Source organism: Heterodontus francisci, chromosome 23, assembly GCF_036365525.1.
Source record: "Heterodontus francisci isolate sHetFra1 chromosome 23, sHetFra1.hap1, whole genome shotgun sequence".
Classification (NCBI taxonomy): Eukaryota; Metazoa; Chordata; class Chondrichthyes; order Heterodontiformes; family Heterodontidae; genus Heterodontus; species Heterodontus francisci.
In genome coordinates, this window is record NC_090393.1 from 31349158 (window position 1) to 31375156 (window position 25999).

At 42.1% G+C, this 25999-nt stretch overlaps 1 protein-coding gene across 2 annotated transcripts in view; it reads right to left on the reverse strand.

Annotated features, from left to right (window-relative positions):
- Positions 1-25999, reverse strand: part of LOC137382695 (sarcoplasmic/endoplasmic reticulum calcium ATPase 2) — a 108481-nt gene that overhangs the window by 45868 nt on the left and 36614 nt on the right. For both annotated transcript variants that reach the window (XR_010977260.1, XM_068054985.1), the window contains exons 6-7: positions 5085-5165; positions 1543-1628 (exon numbers count right to left, since the gene is read on the reverse strand). Coding sequence is in view for 1 of the 2 variants with exons in the window: in XM_068054985.1 (XP_067911086.1) it covers positions 1543-1628; positions 5085-5165 (167 nt within the window). In the remaining variant the exon portion in view is untranslated. The remainder of the gene's footprint in view (positions 1-1542; positions 1629-5084; positions 5166-25999) is intronic.

The following is a 25999-nucleotide window of genomic DNA, read 5'->3' on the forward strand; positions in this document are numbered from 1 at the left end:
GCAACTATAGACTTTTGCAATGTTCATACAATATGCAGACACAATTAACTACTTACTATTAACCCATTTTAACAATAAAGTCCCATTTCTAAATTAGGATAAAAAAGTATTAGAATACTGCTCTTTTACTTGAAGAACAAGTTTTCAATCCAGCCCTGGATGACAAAAGACACCTACCTCTGTTGGAGCCCTAAATGAAATTTATTTTGATAGCCCTAACTGAAGCTCCCAGTGGCTGAAATCCAAAACGGAGAACTGCACATACTTTGTAACTAAATTCAAAAGTTAATCAGATACAGGATAGCATTTTTGTACAGTGGAAATACTACAACATAAGAGGAGATTCTCAGAGGTATGTAGCCCAGTGGTAAGGTGAAGATTTCTGACTTGCAATATACAAAGGTTGTGAATGTTTGTTGTGGACATTGAAGAGCAAACTTGAAACATACTCCACTCTTCAACATTCAAATCTTGATAAGCTCTAAAATAAAACTGGCCATGCAGTACAGCCCATTGGAGCAAACCATTATTTTGGTACAGCAGGCATAGAAATTTCCCAGACAAAACCATTAAAAAAATGCAAACAGTAAAACTCCTTTTATATGACACCAGTCCCATGCAAATAAGCTAGCTCTCCACATGTAAGTAGAGTTGCCAGCAATGCTAAAAATAAAATTGCCAGATTAACTAAGGGCAGCAATTGCGAAGACTCAACATTAAAACAAAAATTAAATGGCTTCCCGAGTTGCTGAATCTGGCACATTTACTTTGGTGTTGCCACTGGCCGTGCAAGACCTGTGTGCCAGGAGCTGACGAAATTAGCACAGCAAAATAAGAACAGCTCAAAGAAGCAATTTGAAGTTTTTCAGTTGTAGAATTGGTATTTGAAAAGAAAACCAAGCATGATTACTTCCATTTCCCTCCTCCCTTCTAAAAAGTGGCTGTTTTACAAAATTCAGTACTATACATGCAACAAAAATGTCAAAATATTAAAAATGTTAACATTCAATAGTATTTGAGCACTGCCTAGAGAATTAAGGCAGCAGGTCAATCCTACAGTAGGAAATCCTGAGCCAAAACCATGAGGACTAATGCCAAGAAATTAAGAACTACCATCTAAACTACTGAGTGGTTTTCCCTTTGTACACAAAAATGACAACATTGAGTGCAACAGCAATGGAACCATTATGTGCCATTAATTTCTGTCGACAGGGGCAGGGAAGGGATTGAACAACTGTTCGGAAAGTTCAAACAAATCTGATCTTTCCAAATCTTTTTCAGCTATGCTCAACTACAAATATGGTTTTAAGTTCAAAATTACATTACACTGGAAAAAAATCACTTGCCACCTAAAGAGAGAATTTCATTATAACCATCGATTTGCTAAATTTAAGGATGAAAGTGTCTTTTTTTAAAATTTTGAAATAAAGATGAGCATTCTAAATGAGTTGTGTCAGTTTGAAGGTGTAGCCTTTAACCTATCACTATTCTGGTTAACTTTAGTATTCCAAGCTAAAATCCAGACATAGTCAAGCTGCTTACAGAAAAAAGCATGTTCTTTTTATCCTGGTTCACAGCACGAGGGTCAGGTACTGGGTCGGTGTGTTTGATGATTGATACAGATTCACCTAAGCAAGAGGAAGAACACACGAGAAAGAATTACTTAACATTGCCACCCTGATGCAAGGAGTCTTTTGCAAGAGGCCATATAACATCAGTACAAGACTAAAATATCAAATTTATTTCACAGTCAATGCAAATAAACCACATGACTCAACAGATCTCATAACCCAGTGTCAGACTAGGCCATTTTCTGTTCAAAATGTAGCGAGATTTTGGAGTCTTTTGTGAAAGTTTTAAATAATCCTTGAACAGGTTTGTATCCAGTTTAATGTCCTTTTTGTTTTACATATTAAATTATACATTTTGGGAGCAGCTCCGCTGAACTAATATTTTTGGTGCCGTAATCACAGACAACCCTACTAATAACTCAAGTCATTTTTGTGTTTAAAAATACAAATTATCCAATAATTTGAATGAAGTAATGTACATACATCAAAATCAAAATTTAGCACTAAAATAGATCAATTCATTGGAATGAAACAACTTTGAATCAAGGGCAGGTTGCATGCATTTGCAGTTTTGCCAATCAGCTATCAAACAGCATTTTTTGGAAATTCTGAATCTTGAAATTACCTCTATTCAACCTGCATTCCAGCTGCAGGTCCAAACATTTTACAGATTCTGTACATTTCAATCTCAACCAATCATTGCAGAGAAGAATGTATTACTGCATCAGTTATCCCAGTTGATCTGGAGGGAGGCAGGAGCTCTTGGGTTTTGGTGCTCCAGACTATTCTGCTCCTAATTCGTATGTTCATATTCAACATATATTTAAGGGGGGAAAAAATGTATAAACCCTTCCTTTAAACTCCAATCCTAAACAGGGAGGTGCATTCGGCATAATTAGCTACTTTCATGACATCTTTCAGTTGAAAGCTCCAAACTGAAATCCTATTGGCAAAAAAAGCATCTCGCATATAATCAAAGTGGACCCAATAGTGGAACGATGCTGTATTCATCTTCTTGTTCTAGGTTTGAAGTCTGAAGAAGTGAGGGGGGAAAAAAGCCTCCTGTATCCTAACCTCAGCACAAGACAGCAAGAGATTTTCTTTTCTTTAAAAGGCGAAAGATTCAGAAGTGGAGCTCAGATGGCTTACTGGGAATAACCAGTTGATCTGAAAAGGCTGCCTGTACTTAAAGTTCTGAGCCACCAGGACTGGATGGGATGCATCCGAGGAATCGGAGGGAAGTAAAAAGGTAGAACTATCTGAGGTACTGGCCACAATCTTCCAATTCTATTAGATACAGGGTGGAGTGGAGACAGGGCAGGGGTGGTGGCGAGAAACGGGGTTTTAGAGGACTGGAAAATTGCAACTGTTACAACCCTTGTTCAAAAAAAGAGCAAGGATAAACCACAGGCCAGGCAGTTTAACTTCAGTCATGGGAAAGCTTTGGGAAATGATAATCCGGGACAGAATTAATTATTTGGAGAAGTGTAGATTAATTAAGGAAAGTCAGCATGGATTTGTTAAAGGCAAATCATGTTTAACTAACTTGATTGAGTTTTTTTTTTAAATGAGCTGAGAGACAGCTAATGATGTTAATGCAGTTAAGATATATACAGACTTCCAAACGGCTTTTGACAAACGCATGGAATAAAAGGGACAGTGGCAGCATGGATATGAAGTTGGTTGACTGGCAGGAAACTGCCAAAGACTTGCAGGTTGATAGGTAAATTGGCTATTATAAATTGCCCCTAGTATAGGTAGGTGGTAGGGAAATACAGGGACAGGTGGGGATGTGGTAGGAATATGGAATTAGTGTAGGATTAGTATAAATGGGTGGTTGATGGTCGGCACAGACTCGGTGGCCTGTTTCAATGCTGTATCTCTAAACTAAACTAAAAACAAGAACGGCTGTTTTTCGAACTGCAGCAAGGTATACAGTGGGGTTCCCCAGGGGTCGTTACTAGGATCACTGCATTTCTCAACATATTAATGATGTAGACTTGGGTGTACAAGGCACAATTTCAAAATGTGCAAACTTGGAAGCATAGGTGAACTGTGAGGAGAATAGTGATAGACTTCAAGAGGTCAAAGATAGGCTGGTGGAACGGGCAGATACATGGCAGATGAAATTTCATGCAGTAAAGTGCGAAGTGATACATTTTGGTAGGAAGAACAAGGAGTTAGTATAAACTAAAGGATTTCATTCTAAAGGAGGTGCAGGAACAGACCTGGGGGCATACATGTACATATTGTTGAAGGCAATAGGACAGGTTGAGAAGTTGGTTTAAAAAGGCATATGGGATCCTGAGCTTAATAAATAGAGAAGGGAACAAAAGCAAGGAAGTTATGATAAACCTTTATAAAATCTTGGTTTTGCCTTCATTGGCGTAAGGGGTCCAATTCAGGGCACTGCATTTTAGGAAGCAGGCTTTAGAGAGGGTGCAGAAAAGATTTCAGAGCGGTTCCAGGGATGAAGGACTTCAGTTACATGGATGGATTGGAGTGCTGCGGTTGTTCTCCTTCAAGAAACTAAAGGTGGAGAGGAGATATGATGGAAGTGTTCAAAATCATGAGGGGTCTAGTGGAGAAAGAGGGAGAAACTGTTCCCATTGGCAGAAAGTTCGAGGAATACAGACCTAAGGTGACATAAGGGGGGGGGGAAAAAAAAAAAAAAAATTTTTTTATGCAGTGGGTAGTTACGATTTGGAATTGACTGCCTCAAAGGGTAGTGGAGACAGATTCAATCGTGGCTTTCAAAATGGAAATGGATAAGCACTGAAGTGAGAGAGATTTGCAGGGCTATGGGGAAAGGGACAGGAAGTGAAGCGAGCTAAATTGCTCTTGGAGAGTCAGCATGGACTCAACTGGTCGAATGGCCGCCTTCTGTGCTGTAACCATTTTATAATTCAATGAAATATGTTCAAATGGTTTTGAGTCTTGACAGAGTACAAGGTATTTAGTGTTCAAACACAGTTCAGCATGTGGATCCAATATCCATTTAGAACATTACACAGAGCATAAGGAACTGGTAGGGATTCATTTCAGGTGCTGGTGTTACTGGGTCTTTATACACACAACTCCACTAAGTATTAAATCCTGCTGATTAGAACACTGACAGTTAAATTCATAAAAGGGTGAAAACGAAACAATCCAAATACTGTCAGCAAAGGAATGACAGTTGAATTTATGGACAAGGAGTCATATTGCACAATAAAACTACTTAACACGAGGGGACATAGCTTTAAGTTGAGGGGTGAAAGATATAGGACAGATGTCAGAGGTAGTTTCTTTACGCAGAGAGTAGTAGGGGCGTGGAACGCCCTGCCTGCAACAGTAGTAGACTCGCCAACTTTAAGGGCATTTAAGTGGTCATTGGATAGACATATGGATGTAAATGGAATAGTGTAGGTCAGATGATCGGCGCAACATCGAGGGCCGAAGGGCCTGTACTGCGCTGTAATATTCTAATTCTAAAAAAAACCCTTTGAAAAGTAAACATGACTAACATGTTACCTGTAAGAATAGACTGATCTATTCTTAGAGTTGTTGATTTAATTGAAGTCAGTCTGATGTCAGCAGGAACCTTGTCACCAACTGCACAAAGACAAACAAGTTTAGAGCATTAAATTTCAGATCAGTATCTTCAGTCTTCATACAATAATCAATAGCATTTCATTGGGTCATTCCTACACCTGACACCAGGGCTTCAGCACATAACCTAGACTGATACTGAGGTAATGCCACATTGCTAAAAGTTGCATTCTTCAGGTGAAATGTTAAACCAAAGCTTCATTTTCCAGCTGTGTTGGTCAATATTAAAGATCGCATAGCAATATTCAAAGGAAATCATCCATGTGTCCTGGCCAATATTCTCCCCTTTGACCAGCATCAGCAAAGCAATTGGCTTAACCGTTATTCAGGCCACTGCTGTTTGTATGGTCTTGCTGCATAGATAGTGACTACTGTGTTGTCTACGTACTGCACTCAAGACTTATTACATTTCTCAAATGCCTCAACAATGCAAGTCTGTCTCACATTTCAAATTGACTACTCTTGCGCACGTACAACATGCAACCACCACCTGCACCCCTCCCACCCCAACCAAGTCTTTAAATTAAGAGAACAATTTAATAAAGGTCATTGTTTTGATTTAATTTCAATGATGGATAGACAGAGCAATCAGACTTTCCACTGGAGGGTGGGTACAAGGAAATTTTAAATCAGCCAAGTCCAAGCAATGGAATTTGCCCTTCCCAAATTCAGAGACACTGCTGAATCTTCATAACTTATTATAATCTCAAAATACATTGGAAAAGTCAAAATGTTCTTGGTATTCCTACGCAATTGGAACCTTTACCACTTTAATTCACATGCCCCGAACCATTCCCAACGTGTCCAACTGAAACTGGACGGACCACCTGGCATCGACTGGAAACGACCGGAGCAAACCCAGCCCCGTCAACCCTGCAAAGTCCTCCTTACTAACATCTGGGGGCTTGTGCCAAAGTTGGGAGAGCTGTCCCACAGACTAGTCAAGCAACAGATCATACCTTACAGACAATGTCCCAGACACTACCATCACCATCCCCGGTTTTGTTCTGCCCTACCAGCAGGACAGACCTAGCATAGGTGGTGGCACAGTGGCACACAGTTGGGAGAATTGCCCTGGGAATCCTCGACATCAACTCCAGACCCCATGAGGTCTCGTGGCATCAGGTCAAACATGGGCAAGGAAACCTCCTGCTGATTACCCACCTACCGCTTTCCCCTTCCCCCCACCCCCAGCCTGCCTCAGCTGTTCAATCAGTACTCGTCCATGTTGAGCAGCACTTGGAGGAAGCACGGAGGATGACATGAGCGCAGAATGTACTCTGGGTGGGGGAGTTCAATGTCCATCAGCAAGAGTGGCTTGGTATCACCACTACTGACCGAGCTGGCTGAGTCCTAAAGGACATAGCTGCTAGAGTGTGTCTGCAGCAGGTGGTGAGGGAAGCAGCTAGAGGGAAAAATATACTTGATCTCGTCCTCACCAATCTGCCTGCCACAGATGCATCTGTCCATGACAGTATTGGTAGGAGTGACCACCGCATAGTCATTGTGGAGACAAAGTCCCATCCGCTCATTGACGAAGCCCTCCATTGTGTTGTGTGGCACTATCACCGTGCTAAATGGGATAGACTTCGAACAGATTTAGCAACACAAAACTGGGCATCCATGAGGTGCTGTGGGCCCTCAACAGCAACAGAATTGTACTCAACCACAATCTGTAACCTCATGGCCCAGCATATCCCCCAGTCTACCATTACCATCAAGCCGGGAGACCAACCCTAATTCAATGAAGAGTGCAGGAGGGCATGCCAGGAGCAGCACCAGGCATACCTCAAAATGAAGTCACCCTGATGAAGCGACAATCCAGGACTATCTGCATGCCATACAGCGTAAGCAGCATGCAATAGACAGAGCTAAGCGATCCCACATCCAATGGATCAGATCCAAGTTCTGCAATCCTGCCACGTCTAGTCGTGAGTGGTGGTGGACAATTAAACAACTAACTGGAGGAAGTTGCTCCACAAATATCCCCATCCTCAATGATGGGGCAGCCCAGTACATCAGTGCAAAAGGCTGAAGAATTTGCAACAATCTTCAGCCAGAAATGCAGAGTGGACAAACCATCTCAGCCTCCTGAAGTCCCCAGCATCACAGATACCAGTCTTCAGCCAATTTGATTGACTCCGCGTGATATCAAGAAACGCAAGGCACTGGATACTGCAAAGGCTATGAGCCCTGACAATATTCCGGCAATAGTACTGAAGACCTGTGCTCCAGAACTTGCCACATCCCTAGCCAAGCTGTTCCAGTACAGCTACAACACTGGCATCTGCACAACAATGTGGAAAATTGCCCAGGTATGCCCTGTGCACAAAAAGCAGGACAAGCCCAACCCAGCCAATTACCACCCCATCAGTCTACTCTCAATCATCAGTAAAGTGATGGAAGGTGTCATCAACAGTGCTATCAAGTGGCATGTGCTTAGCAATAACCTGCTCACTGATGTTCAGTTTGGGTTCTGTCAGGGCCACTCTGCTCCTGACCTCATTATAGCCTTGGTTCAAACATGGACAAAAGAGCTGAACTCAAGAGGTGAGGTGAGAGTGACTGCCCTTGACATCAAGGCAGCATTTGACCAAGTATGGCATCAACAAGCCCTAGCAAAACTGAAGTCAATGGGAATCAGGGGAAAATTCTCCACTGGTTGGAGTCATACCGAGTGCAAAGGAAGATGGTTGTGGTTGTTGGAGGTCAATCATCTCAGCTTCAGAACATCACTGCAGGAGTTCCTCAGGGTAGTGTCCTAGGCCCAACCATCTTCAACTGCTACAACAATGACCTTCCCTCCACCAGAAGGTCAGAAGTGAGGATGTTCACTGATGATTGCACAATGCTCAGCACCATTCGCAATCCTTAGATACTGAAGCAATCAGTGTAGAAATGCAGCAAGACCTGGACAACAGCCAGGCTTCGGCTGATCAGTGGCAAGTAACATTCACGCCACACAATGTGCCGGACAATGACCATCTAAACATCTCCCCATGACATTCAATGGCATTACAAACGCTGAATCCCTCACCATCAACATCCTGGGGGTTATCATTGACCAGAAACTGAACTGGAGTAGCCATATAAATACCGTCGATACAAGAGCCAGGTCAGAGGCTAGGAATCCTGCAGCGAGTAATTCACCTCCTGACTCCCCAAATCCTGTCCACCATCTACAAGGCACAAGTCAGGAGTGTGATGGAATACTCTCCATTTGCCTGGATGGGTGCAGCTCCAACAACACTCAAGAAGCTCAACACCAACCAGGACAAAGCAGTCCGCTTGATTGGCACCCCATCCACAAACATTTACTTCCTCCACCATCAACGCACAGTGGCAGTAGTGTGTACCATCTACCAGATGCACTGCAGCAATGCACCAAAGCTCCTTAGACAGCACCTTCCAAACCCACGACCTCTACCACCTAGAAGGACAAGGGCAGCAAGTTAAAGCCTGACTCGGGTATAAAATTAAAACCCGCCCCAGGCCCAACCCGACAAAAGCCAACCCGAACCGGGCCAGAGTCCTTTAAATTTTTTTCAATGCCCGACCCGAACCCTGGACGCAGAATAGAGACCCGACCTGAACCAGACACATGTAGTCGGGTTTTGGTCGGGTAGCCAGGCTTTAGCCCATGGTCCCACTCCTCATTACAGACCTCCCTTTCTCCACCTGCAAGCTCCGAGACATATTGAGATTGGGAGTAGGCCTGGCACAGCCCACGGTCCCGCTCCCCATTACTGGTCCCGCAGGTGTGAGACACTGACAGTACCTGTAGCGCCTTTTCCATCGGGAGACGGGGAAGAAGCTGCTGTTGCTCAGCCAAGCAGCAGGAAAGGATGTTGAAAGGCAGGACCCGACAAGGGGCGTGGCAAGTATCTGCATCTGGGCCCATGGTGTGGGGAGTGGGTGTCAGTCTGAGGTAAAGCCTGGCTCGGGTATAAAATTAAAACCCAACCCCGACACATGTAGTCTGGTTTGGTCGGGTTCAGTTCACCAGGATTTACAGCAAATGCCAGGCAACACCACCTGCAAGTTCCCCTCCAAGCCATACACCATCTTGACTTGGAACTATATCGCTGTTCCTTCACTGTCGCTGGGTCAAAATCCTGGAACGTCTTTCCCAACAGCACTGTGGGTGTACCTACCTCACATGGACTGCAGCGGTTCAAGAAGGCAGCTCACCACCACCTTCTCAAGGGCAATTATAGATGGGCAATAAATGCTAGCATAGCCAGCAACGCCCACATCCCATGAACGAATTTAAAAAACACACTGAAAATGGTTCCAAATGTGTTCTAGTTCTGAATTTATTGATGCTGCTGAACTAAACATACAATTTTTGCATACAGCCTTATGTTTGATCTGCAAGCTGTTAAAAAGTACCTAGTGTAATTATCTTGTCCTACTTTACTGTACAGTTTTGCCATGTAATTATTAGAATTCAAAGCAGAAATTTTTACACAAACTCCAATACAATTTAACATGTCCACCTATAACAACTCAAAAAAGACACTATATAATACACAGCTTTTGGTACCAACATTTAAAAATTTGCATTTATATAACGTCAAAACATGACATACATGAAAGAGAGATTGAAGAACAGTTAAACCGTGGAAGCAGAGGTGAGGACAGATAACTAAATGCTTGGTGGAAACAATGGTTTTTTGGAAGATTATTTTTTAAAGAAGGCAAGAAAGTGTTAAATAGGCACCGGACCTTAGGGAAGAACTTTCAAAGAAAGGGGTCAAAGCAGCTGAAGACTTTATTACTGGCTATTGGGATAAAGTAAGTGGGGAAATGCACTAAAGAATAGAATCAGAAGACAAACTATACAAGTACGGATACCAGGAGGTTGGAAGAAATTAAGAGTTAGGATGGGACGAAGCAATGCAGGAATTTAAAGATAAGGACGAGGATTTTAGTTTTAACATGTTGGGGTTCAGGTAGAGAGTACAGATCAGCTGGAACAGGGGTCAGGTGGATTGGGACTGAAATTAGACAGCTGCGTTTTGGTCAGATTGGAGTTTTTTTTTTGGAGGGTGAAACAATGGGAGCCCAACAAGAAGGACATTAAAGAAATCAAGTCTAGAGGTAGCAAAAGCATGGCTAAAGGCTTCAGAGGCATAGAGGCATAATGTTACCAATGTGGAAATAGGAAACCTTTGCGATAGATGGTACGTAGAGTTCAGTGCTCAACTCTGGGTGGAACAAGTTGCCAAGATTTTGCATGGCCTGGTTCAGCTAACCAAGTGGCCAGGAAAGGGGATGGAGCTAATGGCAAGAGAGTGAAATTATTGTGGTGACGGAATACTTTAGTTCATTTGGAGGGAAGTTGTGACTTGTTCACATATCTAGAAACTGACTATATCCCTGTGGATGATCTCACCAAGGAGTAGCATATAAGTGAGGAAAAGAACAGGGCCTAGGACTGATCGGCAAATGATTCCAGGTGGCAGCGGTTGTTGGACACCATGATAGTTGCATATAGGTTGGAATGCAACCCAAGGGCAGGCCCATAGCTGGATAACGGAGAGATCAAGGTAGACCTTGTGGAAGAAATAAAACAAGGGGTAGAATTTTATGCTTTCCCCCATGGCTGGTTTGGAGGCGGGGAGAGCATAACATTGGGTGGGATGGTGGTGGTGAACCCACCTCCGCAGAAATTTTGTCCGGGGCAAGAAGGCCTGCGAACCCACTTCCACCCCGTTAATTGGGTGTTAATAACCCAGTTAAGGGCCTCAAGTAAGGGCCTCTTCCCGCCGCAGATGTAATTACCCATGCGGCGACAGCTCTGGTGCTGCATGGGAAGCATGGCACGAAAAGATATGTAGGTTGCTTCCCGGCTCCTCGGGGTGGGGGGCCTCTTTCAAAGGCAAAGTGCCTGAATGTGGGATCCAGCATCGGGAAGAGGCAGGCCCGTTGAGGGCCACCCCCCTACTCTTGTTGCTGACCCCCACCCCACTCCTGCTGCCCTGACCTACCTTAAGGCTGGCTCCAACACCACTCCAGAGTGTCTCTGGTTGCTGCAGTGATAGCAGCAGCCAGCCTCTGATTGGCTGGCAGCTCTGCAAGGCTGGGACTTCTTGCAACAGGGCATAAATGGTATGGAAGGCCTGCCACTGTCCAGTTAAGTGCCTAATTGGCACTAAATTTGGTGGGCCTTTCAGAAAAGAGGCGACGCAGGGAGCTTGGTGTCAGTTTCCCCCGACGTCGAGCCCCCCACCAGCATAAAACTCCCCCCAAGGCGAGGGCACTGGAGAGAAACTGCAGATTAACAAAAAAGAGGAGGAAATTTAGGGAGGGTGTAAAGGAATGGTCAGATTCCTGCCTTCCTTCTAGCTACTCCATCCTTCCTGCACTCAAAAACATTTGGGTTCACGTCGAATTTTAACAAAAACAAGTGGACTATCTGGCTCTGGGAAGAAAATGGAGGGAGAAACTGTCCCAGTTGAAGGGTATATCCTGGTTACGAACACTTATCTGAATACTGGATATAAATTATACAACATGTTTTTGTGAGTGGAAGCCTATAGCCAGTGGTGCTGGGACCTATGCTGTTTGTAGTGTACATTAATGATTTAGACGTGAATATAAAAGGTATGATCAGTAAGTTTGCAGATAACACGAAAATTGGTGCTGTTGTAAATAATGTGGAGGAAAGCCTTACGTTACAGGATGCTATAGATGGGCGGAGCAGTGGCAAATGGAATTTAATCCTGAGAAGTGTGAAGTGATGCATTTTGGGAGGACTAACAAGGCAAGGGAATATACAATGGATGATAGAACCCTAGGAAGTACAGAAGGTCAGAGGGACCTTGGTGTACTTGCCCATAGATCACTGAAGGCAGCAGCATAGGCAGATAAACATGGTTACGAAGGCATATGGGATACTTGCCTTTATTAGCCAAGGCACAGAATAAGAGCAGGGAGGTTATGATGGAACCGTATAAACCGCTAGTTAGGCCACACCTGGAGTACTGTGTACTGTTCTGGGCAACACACTGTAGGAAGGATGTGATTGCACTGGAGAGGGTGCAGTGGAGATTCACCAGGATGTTGCCTGGGCTGGTGCATTTCAGCTATGAAGAGAGACTGGAAAGGCTAGGGTTGTTTTCCTTAGAGCAGAGAAGGCTAAGGGGGGACCTGATTGAGGTATACAAAATTATGAGGGGCATTGATAGATTAGATAGGAAGAAACTTTTCCCCTTAGCAGAGGGGTCAATAACCAGGAGGCATAGATTTAAGGTAAGGTGCAGGAGGTTTAGAGGGGATTTGAGGAACATTTTTTCACCCAGAGGGTGGTTGGAATCTGGAACGCACTGCCTGAAGGGGTGGTAAGGGCAGGAACCCTCACAACATTTAAGAAGTATTTAGATGAGCACTTGAAACGCCATAGCAAACAAGGCTACGGGCCAAGTGCTGGAAAATGGGATTAGAATAGTGAGGTGCTTGATGGCCAGCACAGACACGATGGGCCGAAGGGCCTGTTTCTGTGCTGTATACCTCTATGACTATGTAACCAATAGCAATGAAAGTCCTATTAGTGTTTTACTTTATCATGCATCACTAACTGAAGCAACACTGCTGCTGCCAGAGACTCAAAACATATTAAAAGATGGATTCGATGAGTACCTCCAGTGGCAGAGGGGTTCTTGGCAGCACATAGATATGTCTGATATTTTCTGTTACTGGTGGGCTGAGCAGATCAGATCAGCACATCGGTACAGGACAGGGAAACAATTTTGTGCTCGTTCAAGCCTTTACACCCCTGCCCTGTTATGGAATGTACTGCTGTGAATTGTACACACCTTTTAGTTGTTCAGCTGGAATGAAATCTAATCTACCATATTAACATGTGGCATCTTCATCACTGGACTCCTGAAACATTGCTCCAGAATCACTTCTTAAAATGAAAATTTACATACAGCACCAAGCATACTTTACACTAGGAGGGAATTCACTGATTAATAACCCCAAAAGAGAAATCTGAAGCACTTAAACTCTTTGGGGGTGGGGTGGGAGCACGAATCTATAAAACTAAGTTAAGGATGTATTTGAATAAAGACACTTTGGTTTTATAATAGTGGAAGACTGACATTGATACCTGTACTGGACATATACCCAGCAATGGCTAACAGGTGAGAATTTGGTCATCTGAAATTCACTCATCTAAAAATACATCACTTTTTGCAGCTGCCAGAACAAGTTGCCAGAATGAGATCCAACAAAGAGCATTTTCTGCTTCCTCACAAACACTAAATTCCATCAATGGTTTACACGCCTGCTCCCTCAAGAACACACTAACATGGATAGTGTAGAAAATTTCAGTGAATTGATGTACATTTTTGATGCAGATTTGTGCCTCTGCATCAAGGGATTCCACTAAAAAAATTACAATAAAGGAGTCAAGAAATGTAGTCTGTTCAATGTATCTTGTGTGACTGCATTATGATGTAACTTTACAGCTTAACAGAAGAATGCTGACATGACGATCCAGCTAAGTGTTTTACTGAGCAGTGTGGGAAGCAGCAATACCAGCGGCAAAAAACAGATCTTCACCGTCATCGGTTATGAGCAGACATGAGAGTTTATATTATACAATACCATCAGATGCTCAATGCCATGCCCAGCAATAATTACCTTTACTTATGGTACTGAATGCAGTCACCTACCATTAGTGACTGTAAATTCAATCTTATGACCTGAAAAGATACAGGTCCCATAATGTTAGCTATATTTCAATATGCAATTTTAACTTGAGCATTAGTTAAAAACTGCATTAAGCAAGCAACAAATGCTGCTTTTTCTTGATCTATCAACCTTGGATTCATAATTCAAAGCACAATATACTAGAGCAAAGTAGAATCACACCAAAAGTAACCCAATGGTTATGGACTTTAAAAATCAGCACAAAACCAGTGATTGGCAGGTATGAAAATAAAAAAAAAAAGTTATTTTCAAAACCTGGCTCCCATCGCCTTCTCGGAAGTAAGTGGACACTTTTAACCCTACGGCAGAATGAAACTCACTTCTGAAGTGGCTGAATCACCAGTTTTTTTTGCTGGCTGCACCCTGTAATGCCCCACCTCCACCAAGTACTAAATGATGGAACAAGATCCTTAGATGCAAAAATGAGCAAGTATTCCCATTTAATTATTCCATTAAAAACACTGAAAATGCAGCAAGAGCCTTTCTCCCTCCTCTTCCTCTCCTACTACCCCTCCATATACACCCTGCTTTGATAAACAGCAGTACAAGGCCATCTGTGCAATTTTAATTTTGTCAAATAGAGAATGGATAATATTACTGAAATGATTAAATTTTTAAACTGCATCAGGGACAAAGAGCTCAGTGAACATACTAATGTCACACTAGAAGATTAGCACCATCAGCTGCTACATCTGCAATATGAAATGTCAGTTGCATTAGGTCATAACCAATACAAGCAGGCACAAACCACAAAGCAACTTCCATTACAGGCTGCTATTAAAATGCTGCAATCAGTGGAGCTTTTGCAATTACTTTTATAAACATCAGATTTACAAAACTCAGATTCAAAAGTAAATTATTTACCAATCAGCTCTACACCCTGCAAGAAATTTACCCAATAAGGGCAGGTTTCTTAAGCCACCAAATAAGCATCATTTCAGAGCAATTTCCAGTCAAAATGTCAGCTATTTGATTTCGGAGGCGATTACAATGAATTAAAGAGCAACTAAGTGCAACATAACTCTAACCATATGCGGATAATGCATTCTAGTTTAAAAGACATTTCAATCTTCTCTCTTTGATGGCAGTTACTAGATGAAAAGTAAGCTAAGCTGCTGTGCCCTTGAGCAGAGAACAAATAGCAATACCCAGACAATGAGCAAGGCCAAAAATGGGAAAACTATTTGAATGTGCTCCCCTGATGTCGTGAGGAGTTTTAAATGTGGACATATGATAGCAGCTGGTTTCCAGCAAATCACAATTCCACAGGAGCAATGGGATAATACCTTGCTACACAGTTTCACAAGTCATGGTGACAATTGCTCCAAATGTATTTTCCAGCCTGCATCGCGCATACTAATAGAAGAGAGCTGAATGCAGAAAAGGTGAAGATTCTTACCAAACACAATAAAAAATAAGTTAAATATCTTAACTTGATTGAACTTATGATACCGTAGATCAGACATTCTGCTGCCCTGTAATTTTTATTTGAATTACTGGGTGGGATGTAATCTTAGATTTGACTGAAGCCTTTCAGAGCTATTCAAACAAGCTGGAGTAAAAGCTATACTGACTCATATTCTAGTCACGGGCAAAATGAAGCAGCATTTCTGTAGGGAAGAAAATGGTAAACAATTTAGTTTCGAGAGAGAAAAGTTATTTCCAACCCCATGAGAAAAGAAATAATTTTAACATACATTGATATAATTCCTGAGTTTTAACACACTCAGTGTGAACTAAAGAAAGTACATTTGAACTCTGTTATAACCAGTTCCACAAGAGAAACAAATCAGATTGCAAAAGCTAGTGTATTCTAACTTAATTTATTACGAGAGAGAGAGGGAGGGAGGGGGAGCAGCCAGACAGAGGGAGGGAGAGAGGGGCAGCCAGACAGAGAGGGAGGGAGAAGGAGGGGCAGCAAGAGAGGGGCAGCCAGACAGAGAGGGAGGGGGAGTGGGAGTGAGGGGCAGCCAGACAGAGAGGGAGGGAGGGGGAGGGAGAGAGGGGGGCAGCCAGACAGAGGGAGAGAGAGGGGGGCAGCCAGACAGAGAGGGAGGGAGGGAGGCAGCCAGACAGAGAGGGAGGGAGGGAGGCAGCCAGACAAAGGAGAGAGAGGGGGGCAGCCAGACAGAGAGGGAGAGGGGGAGAGAGAGAGGCCAGACAGCGAGGGAGCGGGAGGGAAGGAGAGAGAGAGAGACAGACAGAGAGGAAGGGGAGACAGACAGAGATAATTTGACATTTTGTAAATGCATCTAACTCAAGTTTTGGATTGAAAGTAGGGAAAACTGAATACTGGCTTCACCTTGGATCAAGATGGAATTCCAAAAGGAAATTAGACCATACAATGAACTATTCAAATTGATCCCACAGAGTTCCTGAAAAGGAGTATCTTTATAGGAATTCTTTAAGCACAGACAAAAATATTTGCAGCTACAAGCATATGAGTCTGGATATCCAGAACTGTACCAATGAGACTGCATCTGGAAAAAGCACCAACATATGTCCCACAGTTGAGACCGCAGCGGTTTAATGAGATAGAATTGCTTTTCATAAAAGGCTGCAAACATGCTTGTAATAAGACTTCCATAAGTGGAAACGGTTATTCGCCATAACAAAATTAGAACAGCAGCTGGTTCTGTCTGGACCAGCCCAATATCATCTGATGCTCTCTCTCACACCAATTCTGTCTTAGTCCCACATTAGTGTTTCCAGTGGAAGTCACTGCTCACCATGACACTCCACAGTGTCATGGGCGGCACAGTGGCGCAGTGGTTAGCACTGCAGCCTCACAGCTCCAGGGACACGGGTTCAATTCTGGGTGCTGCCTGTGCGGAGTTTGCAAGTTCTCCCTGTGTCTGTGTGGGCTTTCGCTGGGTACTCTGGTTTCCTCCCACCGCCAAAGACTTGCAGGTGATAGGTAAATTGGCCATTGTAAATTGCCCCTAGTGTAGGTAGGTGGTAAGGAATATGGGATTACTGTAGGGTTAGTATAAATGGGTGGTTGTTGGTCAGCACAGACTCGGTGGGCCGAAGGGCCTGTTTCAGTGCTGTATCTCTAAATAAATAAAAATAGTCACTGCTGTAGTGTAGGAAACAGAGCTAAATAAATAAAAAATATAAATATGGCAACACGAAAAGAAAGATTTGCAGTGTAAAACTTTCATTGAAATGGTGGTTTTGGAACTCAACATCCATCATACATCAAGTATGATTTTCTTCTACTCCAGGAAAGTGTCATTGTCAGAAGTGCTCTCTCTCAATTGAGACTTTAAATTGTGCTGGTGGATCTTAAAGATTCCATGACACTATTCAAAGAAACAGATTTGTCAATGTCCTGACCAACATTACTTGCTTAACCAACACTACCATGAAAAAAAAGTTAGTCACTCATGTTCTTGGTTGTTTACAGAATATTGCATGTGCAGAATGGCTATTATTTACATAACAGACAAATGCTCACTGCACTGCCAAAGTATTTTTTGGTCTCAAGTGCTTGGAAGCCTTTCAACAAATTGGGTAAGGTACTATACAAATGCAAATATAAGAATGGCACACTGGGTTAAAAGGTGCCTTTCATCTCTGGATTCTGGTTCAAATATGGCCCAGACTAGTGAAATGAAACTCTCCTCTCCATTGAGCAGTAAAATGCATGTGAAATGAGTATGCGCAGTCTTGTACGAGTTCCCAGTGAGCATGGCCTCACACCATTAAATACACAAACAAGGTGGCACTCATGTATAGAAAGGCTGCAAAATAATGGGTGCAAAAATGTAAATGAAAACTCTTGCTGCCATGAAGAACTTGAGCACCAATTTCTCCTCCCCCAAAATACCAATATTTAATGCTAATTAGTAATTTAATAACTTAATTCAATGTAAAATTAACCAAGGATTTTGTAAGCTTATTTAAAAGAAAAGGACTTAATTTATATAGTACTTTTCACAACCTCAGCATGTCCTAAAGTGCTTCACAATCAAGCACTTTTGAAGTATAGTTACTTTTGCAATACATGCAAGTTGCACACTGCAAGTTCGACAAACAGCATTAAGTAAAAAGACCAAATAGTCCTTTTTTGTTTAAAAAAAAAAGTGTTGTTGGTTGAGGCGGATAAATATTGGTCAGAACCCTGGAGAAAACTCTCCTGTTCTTGTTCAAACAATGCCATGGAACCTTTTCATGTCTGTGAGGGCAGATGGCCTTATTTTAACATGTCCTCCAAAAGATGGCACCTCAGACAGTGCTGCACCAAGCGATCAGTCTAGATTATGCACTACATTACCTTGAGCGGGGCTTGAACCCATGACCTATTGACTCAGAGGTAAGAGGGTTACCACTGAGCCATAGCTGACACCATTAAAGTTATTAAAATGTAGTGGATGTAGACAAGTGTCAAAAAAGAACGGATGAAAAGAACCATAGATGATTTTGTTGGCGCAGTAAAGTTCCAAAAGACCAAGTCATACAAAAAACAAAAGTGTGAACAAGCCAGCCTATTTGGATTTTTCAGCTGGCAATCTAAGCTCAGACTTTGAGACCCATACCATTGAAAGAACAGTCAAAGGCAATAGATACAACTGAAATTCTGGATCAGTTCCAACTTTTGTGTTTGCTCAGAGTTGAATTTCTTGTAGAACAAAGAAATCTGACATTCTGTACACACTTCAACCTGACTCCATTAATATTTTCATAACACATTCAAAAGGTCTTATTTAGGATTTTGGCTTTTTGAGCAACTTTTTTTCTAACAATATTAAAATATGTGTGCTTCGTACTGAGGAGTACCAGCTTCAGCACATGGTCCTGTTACGCTGTGTGGATGAGGTGGTATTCTCGAACAGGACAGCAGATTTCCAAACCAGTTTCAATACCATGGAAAACAACCAATACGCAAGACCTACAACATTCAGAGATGATCTCACTTAACAGCAAATCATCTACGTACCAAATTAACATGCAAATCAAACACAAACTGCACAAAGAATTGTTAAGACCAATCTGGCTGAAGTAAATCACTGAGTTAAACAGCTAATTGAACAACAGCAAGTGTTGAAAAAAACTGCATGTTGAGCAAATCAAAAATCACCTTTAAAAAAATTACATTACTCCCTTGTCTGTACAAGAAAAAGGTTAAAAAGGCCATCTGGATAAAGGTTACCTGCAACACATCACCAATTCATTGCATATCATTACCAGAACATTTCATTACTAGCAAGGAAGCAGCACACAATTAGACAAGTGAACAAGGATTTTAAACTTCCTATGCATTACAATTTAACGAGAAATTCCCTCCTGTAAAAGTTTGGGTGTTATCAATTTAAATTGGATGATTCTGCTTAAATAGTTGTCATTTTAAACTGGTTATATATAAAAACTATTACTACTCATTTTGTAATGTATTTGAGAACATACCAGAGAATTTCACCAATTGCAAAAAAACTCCAAAGCATGCTCAAACTCTGAAAAGGTTTGCCATGGATGCACAAAAGGCCAATTTTCTCTATCCCATGCGAAAATTCAAAGACAGACTCAATATGCAAGAATTATCTTTCTTTTACCCTCCACTCATCTATTTGATCTCATTGCTGTTTTATTTCACAGATGTTCATCTGCGGCACTGGACCTATCTGTGACAATCATTGATACCAACTATGCTGACTTTAGGATCAGCCCACAGAGATGCACTGCAGGACAAAAACTCAACTTTTCAGTGTAGAGACCAACTTTGGTTTAACTATTGGGCTGGCACTGCACAGCCTACTTTTCATCTGCACAGTACTCAACTTAAACTTCCAAAAAAAAGTTGGCCAAGATCCACATAAGCCTCAAAAATACAAATTACATACAATCAACCAGTGAGGAGGGAAAGACATCTGCTACCATGCTCCTGTCAATCTTACTTTTGATCCAGCATCTAGGAAAGGGCTGGCCAACCCATAGCTATTCATTCTTGTATTGTCTGTATAACCTGCTGCTGACGAAGGAGCCACTATGGAGCAACAGCTGAGAGTTTGGGGGAAGGGGTGGAGAAAGAGCAGCAAATGTCTAAGGAAAATAGAGAAGAGAACAGTAGAGAGCAGTGGAGAGTGCAGTCCAGTAGCAAACAAACTAACAGTCAAATACATCCAACAAAAATAAAAATCAGTCTCAAGTATTGTGCATAAATAGGAAATTTGATAATTTGAATAGCACTGAAGTACACAACTGAACCTAGGAGGTGTGGGATGAGGGAGATCTGAAAACAGAAAATGCTTTCCAGCTGGAGGCTATGCCATAGAAATGTTGTAAACTAAAACATTTTAAAAGGCTTGGAGACCCTCAATGAAGAGATACATCCTATAAGGCCACATTAATGGCATGAAGTAAGGGAAGCAATCTGGAACAATTCCACTGTAAACAGTGGTTGTTGTCTGTCTGTATCTTCAAATTATGTGAAGGCTCGTCCAGAGCCACTCAAGCCTGAAAAACATTGATGGGATGCCATTGAATACAGACGCACAGTCCTTACATCATCAACATTGTTGCTGAACACAACTTTAAGAGATGAAGGCGGTGACTGTCGAATACAACTTCCTTTGCTGGTTTCTTCAGCTTTGAATGATTGAGTAACTATGGGGTTCCTGACACACTAATTGTCCCTCCTTCAGCTCACTGTCCTTTAAATAGATTAGGAATTGAAAACAAGAACTTGCAAACTACTGCTCTGTGCCAATCGTCAGTAGCCTGTGACAAATTGTGACACAGTGCACTACCACGTGACTGAAGATCAAGGCTCTAATTAAATGCCTTTACATTAATTAAACCCACAGAAGTTGCTTAAGGATTTTCAGTTGTAAAAGTGCCCAGGGTGGGGTGCAATTGAATTTTAAAAAAGGCACATTGATCAATTTGAAGAAAACGCCGAGGAAGATAGAGAAATGGAAACATGTATTCCTCATCAATCTAAGAATTAATACAATGAATTTAAAATGTAATATTCCAATATTTTTGGTGGTTATAAAGTGCAGTCAACCCACTCCATTGTTTCGGTGTTTGAAGAAATATTCACAAGGGATACTGGAACAATCTTTGTTGACTCAATAATTCTCCAAAAGTAATGTTTCCAAATTGAGTAAAAGAAAAATACTGTAGATGCTGGAAATCAGAAATAAAAACAAAGTGCTGGAAATACTCTGCAGGTCTGGCAGCATCTGCGGAGAGAGCAGAGATAACATTGCAGGTTATCAACTCCGTTCCCCTCTCCACTAATGCTGCCAGACCTGAATATTTCCAGCACTTTGTTCCCAAATTGAAATTTGCAGTTCACAGTATTGATCTGCCATCACCATATCATCTTCAGCTTTGAATACAGTGCATGAAAATGTAGTCTCCTACATAACTGTTGCAGTATTTTTGTATTTTAGTACGCTGACATTTTGTTTAGCACTCATTGTGCTACAAATAAATCCCTGCTGAGGCATCAGATCTATTTGAAAGCACAGGTCAGGTATTCTATGAATCCCAACAATGAGGTTCCAAATCTGCTTCTTTCATCAAGGCAAAGCTTAATCTATCTAATTGAGCATACAAAAGCAGAAAGCAACTACTCCATGTTATTCAGATTTACTTCTGTAAAGATTTCTAAACCCTCCACAATTTGTCAATATTTTCAACACCTCCCCCTTCAACATAATCCCCTTGCATCTATTTGATCAATTTTTCTCATTGATTTGATTTTAATTTCACAAACGTGGTATTATCTACATTGACGCAACAATAAATTGCTGCTATTTTCGTACGCTTTTCTGTCAGTCAATTACCAAGATAGCACATAGTTCTCAATTACTTGTAATGACATACAGATGAACCCAACTAGCCAAATGCTTCCGGCAATGTCTCTGGTGACAAAGATATTCACCAGGACACACAAATGTCGTTGGATGGCTGCCTGGAATCCAAGACCCAAAGATGCACCCTGCTGCTGGGTACTATGCCATTTCCCTACATGGACAAGCTGTCTACAGTCACTAAGACAAGGGATGTCACACCACACTAACACCTGCTTAAACAATGAGGCAACAAAGTGCTGTACATGTTCATTTTCACCACTAGGGTCAGACAATAGATCCACAATAGCAAGCCGAATTAGTGTACAAGAGTGGTGAAATGTCTCAAGTCATAGAGTCATACAGCATAGAAACAGGCCCTGCAGCCCACAAAGTCTTGTTTCTGTGGTTCAAGATTTTTAAATAAGAATTCGAACATTGACAACGTTCTGTACTGGAATGCATTATGTGCCATTCTGTACTACCTCTGTACATCTTAGAGTAACATTTTTCAGACATCACATGCACAACTGCAGAACAGCATAAAGCAATGAGCTCATCATACCTAGTTTTAAGCAATTTAAAAAAAAAATTCCAATGTAAATATGAAAGATATGTCAGGTGTTTTGTGGCTTATAACTGATAGTCCGCTATAACAGAAGCCCAATTCTCACATTAAATTAGTTGAGAAATTAATCTGAAAGTATTGCCAATTGAACAAGGGAGAGATCTGAGAGATCTTCACTAACAAGTTGTTTAGCATTGGTTGCTTTTCCTGTATTTCCTCCAGAGACATTATGGCTGAATTTGCGTCACTATATGGGGGAAGAGTAGAGAGGAGGGTGGGCGCGAAAATTCACGCACCAGCTGGCATGTCATTTTCCCAGCACCATCCCGCCCCTGGGCCATTTTCCTGGAGGACGAATGGGAGTCAGAAGGGCTAACCTCCCACAAGCAGTGGTAGTCAATTAAGGTCCATCATCAGACGCCAACTGGAATTTTCCAGTCAGCCTGTGGACCCAGAGACATCGTGGACTAGGCTAGCTACCTGGAGGCAGCCTCTGGCAGCAGACGAATTGGAGGGGGGTGGGGCATCGCCTCAGGCAAGCTCTGAGGCCCTCCCTGCCTGCCTTCTTACAGTTGCGGTCACAGTTCCCCCTCCACAGTGGTGGCCTTGCTGATGAGTCCATTTTTTAAATTGAAGTTTAAAAGGTTGGAGAGAGGGCACCTCAAGATGGGATGCCCTCTCTCTCTCTCTCTCCCTCTCGCTCATCTGAACTGCAGGCTGCTGCTCCTTCCGAGCTGCAAGGCCTCCTACTAGACACTAATTGGCTAATTGAGGGAAAAACTTTGCTGGGTGACTGTTTCCCACAGTGTCCCCCATTTGACCTAGATTTCGGGGTCTGGACACAAAACCCGAAATTCTGCCCCAAGTCTGGCAACCAGTCAGATTGGTCTTCAGTCTCAGAAATGGTCTTGATAAAATGAAGATGGTTCAATGTTGCCATCTGGTGCATCAAACCCTGCATGGCAAGATTAAAACAGTAGTCTTCAGCGTGCCAAATTCATGATGAACAACTGAAATAGCAGGAAGGAATGATGGTGAATGGACAATGGAAGACTTTGGCTGAGGCAGTTAAGTTAGATGTCCTGACACTGACAGGGTTGCAATTTAAAAGAATCACTGTAATGGGCTTCAGAGAAACTGGTGCTCGAGACAGTTGCTTTGTTTTGGTGTTATCTATGAACCAAGTTAAATGCCTTTCTGGCAGCAAGTGACACCAGTTTAGGGGGTATAATTCATCTTGGTGGTTCCTCAAAACAGCATTTAATAACACGTTTACACTCTTGACTTTTTTCCCCCCATAGGAGGGACGGGGGTGCACAGAGGAAAGGAACAAACTCTCTTACTGGATGAGAGACTCTCAAACCAAGGAATAATGGGAAAGGCCAGTACAAAGCTGTGTGACAGTAACACAATCCTCTGTCGAGGGGAAGAGGAGGTTCAGGAAGTGGTGGTAGTTGTAAAGAACAGATGGTTCAAGCATCAGCTTTTTGACAGCAAAGTGATCACAGCAGTTTTGAAGAGCAGGGAACAGTGCCACAGAAAAGGAAGCTATTATTGACTTAAATTAGCATTGGGCTAAGGAGACAGTTGCGTCATCAGAAGTTGTTTCAGCAATGCATTAAGAACACATGGAGGAGACAGGTGTGATGTGGACTGGGAAGTGAAAACGTTGGATCAAGCGGAGACTACTGCAAACAGAGATAATGATGCCCCAATCATCAGGAACTGCCACTGAAACAATTTAGATAAAATCAGCTTTCTAATCTGAAAAGTTGCAATAAGCATCTTCACAGGTTTGAAGTACATTCTCAGGAGTTTCCTGATACATGAGTCTTTGAGAGACAACCTCTTGCCATGTGTGGGAGGATAATAAATGTCAGATGTTGGCCAAAGCTCCCCTGGCGAGACCCAGGGGACCACATTCCTGAATGGCTTTAATGCAGAAGCAGCTGCTACTACCAGGATCTGTGTTCATGAGATCAATAATCCCACTTTTATGGTCAGTCGCCCAAATACACATCCTGGTACAAGTATCAGTCAACGTTAGACCGCAAGTGATTAAGATTACCAATTTTGAGATGTGGAAGTGGCTGCAAGATCCCCCCAAAAAATATAATGCCATCTCTCCAAATATCCAAGTTGGGTGAAGCACGTTAGTCAGCCAGTAAATCCTTGGAACATTATTCCTTTGAGCACTGAGATTTTCTGCCTGACTTGTAGCTGAGCGAATGTTTCAACCATACTGCATATATTGGAAACTGGGAAAATGTTAGGCAAAATGAACTAGGAAGCTTCACAACTTTAAGAAGTTGTACAATATCAGAGGTAGTGAAAATAGTTAATTAGGTCATTCAGGATCACAAACATCTGACAAATCCTGCTGCTAGCAAATACCAAAGACCAAACACTGGTCAACTAGAAACAGTCTAACAAACCCTGCTAGGGAAAGAACAAACTATATAAGCCTTCCAATTCAGCAGAAAATACACAAAACCTTTTTCTACATCAATATTAAAGCCTTGAAAAAAAAACAAAGATCTTTTTTGCAATGTAACGAGTGGTTAAGATTTAGAATGCGCTGCCTGATGGGGTGGTGGAAAGCAATTCAAAAATAGCTTTCAAAAGGAAATAAATACTTGTGGGAGAAAAAAATTGCAGGAATACGGGGAAAGATCAGGGGGAGTGGGACAAACTGGATTGCTTTTCGAAGGAGCCAATGCTCGTGGGCCGACTGACCTCTTTCGGTGCTGTACTAAATCTGCTGTTTAAGTCAGGAGAAAGGAATGGAAGATATGTCCTAAGACAAAGCAAGAGTATACATAGTTATATGCAGGAGGGAGACATATGCATATATTTAAATTTAAAATGACAGCATATATGGTGCCACTGTCCCTAAAGAGAATTTTCCACTTATGGATGCTAATAATGGAAAAATATTTAAGTGTACATTATTCTTGTACAATTTTTTAAAAAATAAAATAAATCTTTACAATGTTATGAAGTCAGATTTGCAGGAAGGACACAGTGCGCACAGTGGCGCAGTCGTTAGCACCGCAGCCTCCAGCGACCCGGGTTCAATGCCGGGTACTGCCTGTGCAGTTTGCGAGTTCTCCCTGTGACCGCGTGGGTTTCTGCCGGGTGCTCCGGTTTCCTCCCACAGCCAAAGACTTGCAGGTTGATAGGTAAGTTGGCCATTGTAAATTGCCCCTAGTGTAGGTAGGTAGGTTGTAGGAGAATCTTGGGGATGTGGTAGGGAATATGGGATTAATGTAGGATTAGTATAAATGGGTGGTTGTTGGTCAGCACAGACTCTGTGGGCCAAAGGGCCTGTTTCAGTGCTGTATCTATCTGACACAAAAGTATAACAAATATTTGAGCAACCTAACTTTTTTTCAATCCAAGAGACTGTCAGCCAAATGCCAGGATAGACCAGATAAATACAACATAAATGGTTCCACAGTTAGTTTTCTTCTTACTCTGCCCAAGGCACAAACATAAATACAAGCATATTAAGAGTTTAGAATAAGCCACTAAATACTATTTTAAAAAGACATAGTAGATTTATTCCAAATTGAGATGCTGTAGTAAAATCCTCATCATAGAGGCAGGTATTAAAATAATAGAAAAAACATTAGTTACGTCTGTAGAGATGGTTTTAATCGATCAGTTTGGGTCTGTTTATTGTCGGCACTGCAATTGCTGGAGCAATGTTTGTTTACAGTGGGGGTTTTTTTTTCTAGAATGCA